Genomic DNA, 10,000 nt, shown 5'->3' with positions numbered 1-10,000 from the left:
AGCGCACGGTCGGGGGCAGTACTAGTGGTGGTGGTGGCGGTGGTGGTGGTAGTGGTTGTGGTGGTGGTGGTGTTAGTAGTAGTTACAGGAAGATTAGAAGGTGGAAGAGGAGGAGGAGGAGGAGGAGGAGGAATTGTGATTGTAGTAGTAGTAGTAGTAGGAGGAGGAGTAGTAGTAGTAGTAGTAGTAGTAACGGAGAGAACAGGATGAAAAATAAGAGAGAAAAAAAAAGAACACAAAGAAATAAACAAACCAACATAGCCTGAAAAAAATAAATAAAAAGTAAATAATCAAAACAAAACGAAATAACGAAAAAATAAATAAATAAATAAACAAAGTAACCCTACACTCAAAATCCTGAACGAAAATAAACAAAAAAAAATGAATAAATAAATAAACTTAATAATCCTACGACTGAATCCTACAGTGAAATCCTACAACAGAATCCTAAAACAGTGAAATGCATCGTGTCTTGGGGCGCCTTGGGTATTACAGTCGTCCGCTTAAATCAAGGAGGAGGAGGAGAAGGAAGAGGAGGAGGTCAGGGAGGAGGAGAAGGAGGAGGAGAAAAACATTTAATTACACACAACGTTGGAAGGAATATATTGCTGATCTTAAGTGATTTCCTCTCTCTCTCTCTCTCTCTCTCTCTCTCTCTCTCTCTCTCTCTCTCTCTCTCTCTCTCTCTCTCTCTCTCTCTCTCTCTTTCTTTCCTGTCGTTATTCACTTTGTTATTCGCTTTTATTCATGAACATTTTCCTCCCACGCTCAGCTGTTGCCTCAGTATTGCGTCATCAAAACTCGCTACAAAAAAATAAATAAATAAATAAAAATAATAAATAAATGAAAATAAAAAAAAGATATAGTTTAATAGTGGTCATTTTTTTCTCCTCGCTTGTGAATTAAACAAGTTGGAAGTATTATATTGAAAAGATAACGATAATAATAACGACAGTAATAACTATTAATATTCACCTGTTACAATGGACTGAGGCTTGCAAAAAAAAAAACTGGATTTCAAAAAGAGATAAGAAGGAATTGGTTGACGAATGGAATAGACTCAGTAATCAGGTTGTCAATGCTGAGTCGTTAAGGAGATTTAAAAAGATTAGAGAAATTTATGGATAGGAATGATACGTGGAAATAGATAGGTATATTTCACACAGGGACTGCCACGTTTGGGCCTGATGGTTTCTTACAATAACCAATATTTTCTTATGTTCTTATGTTCTTAAGCATTTGAGAACCATATTTTTGCACTAACACTCTAATTATCGACTCTGTTCCACTCAGCCTCTACTGTATATTTATCTTTCTTTCACACTAAACTGCAAACACACCATTTATCGCCTCAAAGCACCATAGAAGACACAGAATGGCTTAATAAATTGGTTAGGTTAAATTTAGCTGAGATTAAGTTAGCTTAGGACAGATTAGGTTAGATTAGATTAGCTCAGGTTAGGTTAGCTTACGTTAGATTAGGTTAGATTAGTAGCCAATCATATCCTCTCTCTTTCAGAACCGGAGACAGTGATAGCTGGAGGACCTGATATATACATCAACACTGGCAGCCGTCTCACACTCACCTGCAGCGTCTTACACAGCCCAGAGCCGCCTGCCTTTATATTCTGGTACCACGACAACAAGGTGAGGAACGTAACGAGACTGACAGTAGTTTGATGTGAGGGAAGAGGTGAAAATTGGTATGTTTATTTATTTATTTATTTATTTATTTATTTTTTATTTTTTTCAAAGGGACTGTCACGTATTCTCACACACGTTTCTCTCTCTCTCACCACGACTATTTTCAAAGGTCACCAAGATGATTAGCAGAGTTCTCAAGAGTGTTTCCCCGGTGAATAATGTAGAAGTATTGTTATTCTGTCACTAGAACCGTAAAAACACTCTTAGAAACCCGTGTCACTTTAATCAGAGCCCTTTTTTTTTTTTTTGAGTTGTTTCACAAGAGAGAGAGAGAGAGAGAGAGAGAGAGAGAGAGAGAGAGAGAGAGAGAGAGAGAGAGAGAGAGAGTACAATAAAATAACCACCAGACCTCCCTCTCTCCCTCTCTCCTACCCCCTCTCTCTCTCTCTCTCTCTCTCTCCAGTGAGTTGTGTTCTCAAATAGACTTTATTTTCCAAACTTGCGTTCCGACATTGAATAAAGCGGCGCCTTATCTCTCACGCAGCCCCGAAGTATAAAGGGAGAGAGAGAGGGAGTGGGAGAGTGAAGGTGAGGGAGGAAGGAAACTTTTTAGCCTTAGGAGAGAGAGAGAGAGAGAGAGAGAGAGAGGAGGAGGAGGAGGAGTGTGAGGTTATGGGAAAAGAGTACGAATGTGAGAGGAGAAGGAGGAGGAAGAGGAGGAGAGAATTATGCCAGATAAAAGTAAAGGAGGAAGAGGAAGAAGAGGAGGAGAGTTCTGAGATGTAAAATTGAAAGAGGAGGAGGAGGAGGAGGAGGAGGAGGAGGAGATGGAAGAAAAGTGGATGAATTCTGAAAAATAAAACTGGAGGAGAAAGGAGAAGAGGAGGAGGAGGAGGAGGAGGAGATTATTCTAAAACGTAAAACTGAATGAGGATCGAAGAGAAGGAGGAGGAAGAGGAGGAAGGAGAAGAAGAAGAAGAAGAAGAAGAAGAAGAAGAAGAAGAAGAAGAAGAAGAAGAAGAAGAAGAAGAGGAAGCAGAAGAAGCAGAAGTTTCAAATGTTTCACCTCAGACCAACACTCTTTCTTGCAAATAGATAGGTTAGGTTAGGTTAGGTTAGGTTAGGTTAGGTTAGGTTAAGTTAGGTTAGGTTAGGTTAGGTTAGGTTAAGTTAGGTTAGGTTAGGTTAGGTTAGGTTGTTAGGTTAGGTTAGGTTAGGTTAAGTTAAGTTAGGTTAGGTTAGGTTAGGTTAGGTTAGGTTAAGTTAGGTTAGGTTAGGTTAGGTTAGGTTAGGTTAAGTTAGGTTAGGCTAGGGTAGGTTAGGTTAAGTTAAGTTAGGTTAGGTTAGGTTAAGTTAGGTTAGGTTAGGTTAGGTTAAGTCAGGTTAGGTTAGGTTAGGTTAGGTTAGGTTAAGTTAGGTTAGGTTAGGTTAGGTTAGGTTAAGTTAGGTTAGGTTAAGTTAGGTTACGTTCGGTTAGGTTAGGTTAGGTTAGGTTAGGTTAGGTTAGGTTAGGTTAAGTTAGGTTAGGTTAAGTTAGGTTACGTTCGGTTAGGTTAGGTTAGGTTAGGTTAGGCTAGGTTAGGATAGGTTCTGTTCTTCCCCTCCCCTTACACGCATCTCCCCGCAGCTTGTAAGTTACGAGAGGACGCGGGGAAGCGGCATGGAGGTGTCGACGGAGCGAGGCAGCGTGACCACCTCCAGGCTGTTGGTGCAGGACGCGCGGCCAAGACACTCCGGCAGGTACACTTGTGATCCCGCCAACTCCAGACGGCGAAGTGTTACCGTTCACGTGATAGCGGGTGAGTGAGTGTGTGTGTGTGTGTGTGTGTGTGTGTGTGTGTGTGTGTGTGTGTGTGTGTGTGTGTGGGTGTCTTCTCTGTTTATCTTCCTGTTTCGTGTTCTCGTCTTGTTTTGTCTCTGTGTGTCTTTGTTTTCTTTTCTTTTTTATCTGTTTGTTTGTCTGTGTGCCTCTCTGTCTGTCTGTTTCATCCCATCTCACTTTCATCATTTCAATTTATAATAAAAAAAATATTACGAGTATGTATGAAAAGGCAACAATTTAAATAAAAAAAAAGAAAATGGATTGAAAATATATATATAAATGAAAAAAAAAACAAATAAACTCATGCAATATATTTATTCATTCATTTTTTCAGCATCAGTTTGAGTTAAAAAAAATTGCTAAATGAATAAATAATTGTATGGCTGGTCTGGAAAAGAAAAAAAGTGTTATGTATGAGTTTATGAATCCTTTGTGTATTAAATTGTAGAGAGAGACAGAGAGAGAGAGAGAGAGAGAGAGAGAGAGAGAGAGAGAGAGAGAGAGAGAGAGAGTTGAATGTTTGTTTAATCTTTTTATTTATACATGCATATTAATCAAGACTCTCTCTCTCTCTCTCTCTCTCTCTCTCTCTCTCTCTCTCTCTCTCTCTCTCTCTCTCTCTCTCTCTCTCTCTCTCTTGAATATGTGTGTATGAGTATCTTGTGTACATTACTGTTAAACCCCCACCCCCACCACCACCATCACCACCACCACCACCACCACCATTATCATTACAATTCCTTTTATTCACTCACCTCTCCCTCTCTCTTTTCTCTCCAGGTGACCAGCCCGCGGCCATAGTTCACGACAACAGTGGAGGAAAACTTTCTCTCCATCCTTTCCTCCACCTCCTGCCCCTCCTCCATCTCCTCCTCCTCCTCCTCGTCCCCCTCCTCCTCCCTCTCCTTTGCAATTGTCTCCTCCTTTCACAACTCGAAACTAGCTTTTAGAATCCGTGTGTGTGTGTGTGTGTGTGTGTGTGTGTGTGTGTGTGTGTGTGTGTGTGTGTGTGTGTGTGTGTGTGTGTGTCAGTCATAAGTTAGTTAGTTGCCTCTTGTATTAATAAACATATGCTAGTTTTAGTGTGTGTGTGTGTGTGTGTGTGTGTGTGTGTGTGTGTGTGTGTGTGTGTGTGTGTGTGTGTGTGTGTGTGTGTACATTTTAGAATCAGATCACGTCAATTTATGTACGTTCGTTTGTTTACATGTACGTATCTTGTGTACATGTACGTGACGAAGTGTATGTATGTATGTATGTATGTATGTGTACGTGCGTGCGTTCGTGCAAATGTATTCATCACATGTGCGGCAGTAAAGATTAAAGAAAGTGAGAGAAAGATAGATACAGAACATCCGGTGCTTTATTTTCTTACTTTCTCTCATTTTTTTCTCGCTTTTTCTTATTTTGTGGTGTTAAATCCTCTTTTTTCGTGTGTAATCCTGTTTTCGTGGGATTAGACTCCACATCACTTGCCTATAAGGGGTTCACGTGGCGTCTGACTGGGTTTTTTTTCATTATATCTTGTTTTTTCTCTTAATTTCTTGTTTTCTTACGTTTTTTTTTCGTGTTTTCTTCTGTGGCGAGGGATTTTATCGTTTTGTTTTGTTTGTTTGTTTGTTTGTTTGTTTGTTTGTAGTGTTGAGTGTTTGTAATTTCTTCACTACTACTACTACTACTACTACTACTACTACTACTACTACTACTACTACAAGTCGTACCAAACTCCACTTAACATTATAATAATTATTCCTCACCACCACCACCACCAACTACATAATTACATACATAATTACATATATAATTATATACAGCCACGTGCCCCTGCTGATAAATAAATGAGATAGGTCTCTATAAAAATAAATAAATAAATAAATAAATAAATAAATAAATAAATGTGGGATGCAAGACTGTTAATTTCTGTGGCTGTTAGTAGTGGTGGTGGTGGTGGTAGTAGTAGTATTAGTATTATTATTATTAGTAGTAGTAGTAGTAGGAGATACACACTTCTCAATTCCATTTTTTCATCTTAATACGAATACTTACCTTTCTTTATCAACCAATATCTTTCTCTTTCCTTCCTTCTTTCCTTCCTTCCTTCCTTCCTTCCTTCATGTAACATTTATATCCATTTCTTTCCCTGAACCTTTTTCTTTATCAATCGACCATCTCCTTCCTTTCTTCCTTCCTTCCTTCCTTCCTTCCTTCCTTCCTTCCTTCCTTCCTTCTTTCCTTTTCTCTTACTCTTAATCCTTTAGAAGCTTGTATCAAATTATGTTTTTCGTCATAACTTTGCCTGACGGGTGAAAAAATAAAGTTAGCGGGAACAGAGAGAGAGAGAGAGAGAGAGAGAGAGAGAGAGAGAGAGAGAGAGAGAGAGAGAGAGAGAGTTGGACTTTGTTACTTTTTTTTCATGAACCCACATAAGTGAAAATAAAGAAAAAAGGAAAAGAAAAAATAGAAAAATCAGATTCCAGGAAAACTTTCACGGATACAAAATAAAAAAAAGGGAAAATTAAAAAAAGGAAAGGAGGAAATGAAATTGTGTGTTTTTTCTTTATTTTCTGATGCTTTTGGGAAATGAACGAAGGAAAACGAAAAGGGAAAAGCGAAATGGACTAATGAAATTCCCCATCAAAAAAAAAAAGAAAAAGGAAAAAAAAAGGAAAATAATATTACGAAAAATTTGTCCACATACGAAAGAACTTTTTTTTCCTTTTCTTTTTCATGTTTTTTTTTAAGAGTACGAAAGAAGGAAAATCAAAATGGAAAATATAACAAAAAAATATACACGCATGAACTTTTTTTTGTAAACTTTATCCAAAATTAAAACGAAAGAAGAAAAACTAACAAAAAAAAAAATGCTCCCTTGAAAAATCCTTGAAATGAGTTAATGAAATTAAAAAGGAAAAAAAAGGGAAAGAAAAAGAATAAGTTTGTAAAAAGAATGAAATAAATTCGAATCTTTAAAACTGTGTGTGTGTGTGTGTGTGTGTGTGTGTGTGTGTGTGTGTGTTACCCTCCTCTCACGTGTGGAAATTAAAGCAGTTGTTTGAATCGTGCTTCGCTGCGCAGGTGGTTCAGGGACAGTGCTTCAGAAATAATTGGAGTTTCGAACCTTGAATCTTGAACTTCATCATCACAAATACTGAAAAAAAGAGGAGAATGGAAAAAAAAATTTTTTTGACTTGAAAAAAACGAAAAAAAAACAGAAAAGAAAAAGGAGAAAAAAAGAGAAAATTAAAAAAACAGACTTTAAACCAAGAAGAATGAAGAAAAAGAGTAAAAAAGAGTGAAAAAAGAAAAATACAAGAACTCTCAGAAAACAGAGGGAATAAAAGGGAAGAAATCAATAAATAAATAAACCTTTGGACTTGAAATACACAATGTAGTTTATCGTAACGTGTCTTTTATATTTGTAGATCACTTTGTATAATAATACGTAAGGATTATACAACAAAAAAAAAGTAAGAAAAATAGACTAATTTCGCTTCAATGTACATAATGAATAGAGATGATGTGCAAATAAATGTATGTGCGTATGTATGTGTGTGTGTGTATGTATATTCATGTATACTCCTTTAATTGTACGTTTTTTTTATAATCATCATGTGTTATACAGTGAATGACAGGGGGGGTGTAGTAGTAGTAGTAGTAGTAGTAGTAGTAGTAGTAGTAGTAGTAGTAGTAGTAGTAGTAGCAGTAGTATCTGAGTCTAGATAGGCATATATTTCACCTGCGTGCAAGTAATAATAGTTTCCCATGCAGTGACGCCCCTGCATAGAAAACGGACGCATTATTTTATTTCAGTGTATTTATTAACGCTATCAGTTATGGTGCCAGGAATGCGTACGACAAGGTATTCATTACTGCTGCAGGCTTATTAGTAGCGGTGCGGGAGTGTGCGAGGCGAGGCATTAATATTATGGGTCTTGAATTAATAATAGCAGTGGTGGGAATGCATACGACATCATTATTAATGCTATGAATAGATTCAATAGTACCGAGAATGCATACAACAAGCTTATTTCAATACTACGGGGTCAACGTTAATAGGAATGCATACAACAAGTTATTTATTCCTTTCACTCACTCATAGGAATTATTATCATCATTATCTTTTTTCTTCCTCTTCCTCCTTCTCTTTAACTGTGTATTTTGGCAGAACAATATCAGTAGACAAGTAATGCTAAGAATGCGTACGATAAGCTTATCAATTCGGTCTTCTTCTTCTTCTTCTTCTTCTTCTTCTTCTTCTTCTCCTCCTCCTCCTCCTCTCCTTCCTCCATAACTGTGTATTTTAGCCCGGCAGCATCAATAAACAAGCCGTAATGATAACGACTAGGCTTGCGTTCCGGCAATATAAGCTATACCACACTTCATAATTTTCCCAGCAGCCAATAATTCACATTTATTCCCTGCCTGAGCGATATTGGATGCAGTCGCATGTGTTTTGCTATTATTATTCCATTTACGTGTCATTTATTATCCTCTGAAGTTGTGACAAATGGCTGGATTAATATTAAATGTGAGAGCGTTATTTCTTCTACGTCTGGCAGTTTTGTCGTGTTTCCTAGCCTACCATAATATCTCTTATTATGAAGTTTAAAGGACAAGGAAATGCAATATAACCTTTTTTAACTCATGTCTGACCTTCAAAATGTCTTATCAATAGCGAGAAGTTATATATATGAGGCTTTTATGCGTCTATGATGAAAAATGGCTGAATATTATACGCATTTTGTAGTCCCCTAAACATCTATATGGCTCGTGTCTTTAGTCACTGAGGTTGAAACTGATTTTATGATTGAATTACCCTTAGAAATAAACAGAACAATCATGGGTATGGGAGGAAAACAGCTTAAGTAAAAAAAAACAAAATCATAATAAAACCACCAGTCAACTTTATCGTACGCATCCTGGCCACCAGTGGTCTAGGGAGGATGCCCAGCAGGACGGAAGGAGAGCAAAACGTTTCATATTTTCTTCATTTAAAGGAGAATTACGCTAGTGACCTTTGTTTGTGCGTGTGAAAGGACGGCCTAGAGTACGAACCACCTCTTGTGGGCACCTGCACCTTCACGGCCACAAGGTAAGGCAAAAATAAGCAAATATACATCAACCGCGTACTAGGCAGCATGAGCACGCAAGATTCGCCCGAGAGCAGCCTTATATTTTTTGGACTCTATCGGGCTTCAGGAGTACTTGGGGACCGATATCTTGCTCCTGGGAGAGTGATGGGGGCAGATCATACATATATTCACGTCTGGGAATGTGGAAGTAAGAGTGGATAGGCGTTTTGGCCCAAAATATGACTGACGTGTGAATTTCAGAGGGTGGACGTGACTTGAAAATGCTCCTGCGTGTTCTGTGTGTGTGTTGGGAGTGCGGGGGGCTCGTCACTCTCTCTCTCTCTCTCTCTCTCTCTCTCTCTCTCTCTCTCTCTGCTTTTAGTCGTATAATTCAAAGGGAAATCAGTGTGCAGGAGCCATTTCACCCTGACAAGTGGCCTTTCTGTGTGTTTTTCCTTGATATACAGCTATACTTCAGTCTATCCATCTTCCTCTATGTGTGTGTGTGTTGGGGGGGGACGTCTCTCTGCTTCGAGTCGTATAATTCAAAAGGAAACCAGTGTGCAGGAGCCATTTCACCCTGACACGCCGCCGTTCTGTGTGTTTTTCCCTCATTCAAGTCCCCGACATATGCATTCATCTCTCTCTCTCCTTACAACTGCGCGTGGAGGATTACGTGACCTACAGCCGTTCTTTCCAGCTTGTGTAATGCAGCTGCCGCGCCTCCACCTCCTCCTACGATTAGCACTTTGATGCCCCGGTGCCTCCCTTGTCATTAAGGCTTATTTTCCTATCAAACAGTGATGGGTGAGGAGCTGTGTGCCTAAGGGAGCTGGAAGGGAGGGTGAGGGGTGGGTAAGGAGGAAGGTTCAGTCACTTGCGTGTTGTTGGTTAGTGTAGGAAGTGAAGTATGGTTGCTCTGTCAGTTTGAGGGAATGAAGTCATTATTAAACTACTGTACTTGATTGATACATGGGAGAGAGAGAGAGAGAGAGAGAGAGAGAGAGAGAGAGAGAGAGAGAGAGAGAGAGAGAGAGAGAGAGAGAGAGGTGAGCCAGCGAGAATTTAGGCACCTCTATTTTCTTCTCAGTATTCTTCCTCTTTCCTTTTCTTCCTTTTTCCCCTCTTCCTCTTCTTCTCTCTCTTTTCTTTTCTTCCTCTCTTTTCCTTCTTTTCTTTTCTTCCTTTTCCTCCTGTGCCAACAAAAAGACCATTTGTTAGAGCTTAAATGTTGCTCCCTCCATCTCCCTCCTTCCCTCCCCCTTCCCATCCCCTCCCGCCCCTCCTCTCTCCTCTCCTTTCTTCTCCCTCCTGCCCCCACCCCCCACCAAACAAGCCTGCGGTATATAAGCACGTGGTGTGAAGGAGGGAAGGAAGGAAAGAAGGAAAGGAGAGAAGGATAATGATTATGTTGACAAAAAGAATGATAAGTGTGTGTGTGTGCGTGTGTCCGTGTACGCGTGTG

The 10,000-nt window shown here is 39.2% G+C and overlaps 1 protein-coding gene across 2 annotated transcripts in view; it reads left to right on the top strand.

Annotated features, from left to right (window-relative positions):
• LOC135109936 (zwei Ig domain protein zig-8-like) overlaps nucleotides 1–4,609 on the top strand; it is a 46,005-nt gene extending 41,396 nt beyond the window's left edge. For both annotated transcript variants that reach the window (XM_064021849.1, XM_064021850.1), the window contains exons 5-7: nucleotides 1,520–1,647; nucleotides 3,272–3,443; nucleotides 4,247–4,609. In XM_064021849.1, the coding sequence (XP_063877919.1) occupies nucleotides 1,520–1,647; nucleotides 3,272–3,443; nucleotides 4,247–4,416 (470 nt within the window). In that variant the 3' untranslated portion in view covers nucleotides 4,417–4,609. The remainder of the gene's footprint in view (nucleotides 1–1,519; nucleotides 1,648–3,271; nucleotides 3,444–4,246) is intronic.
• The last annotated feature ends 5,391 nt before the right edge of the window (nucleotides 4,610–10,000 follow it).

Source organism: Scylla paramamosain, chromosome 19, assembly GCF_035594125.1.
Source record: "Scylla paramamosain isolate STU-SP2022 chromosome 19, ASM3559412v1, whole genome shotgun sequence".
NCBI classification, from domain to species: Eukaryota; Metazoa; Arthropoda; class Malacostraca; order Decapoda; family Portunidae; genus Scylla; species Scylla paramamosain.
The sequence above is the reverse complement of the archived record's forward strand: the minus strand, read 5'-3'. Positions and strand labels throughout refer to the sequence as shown.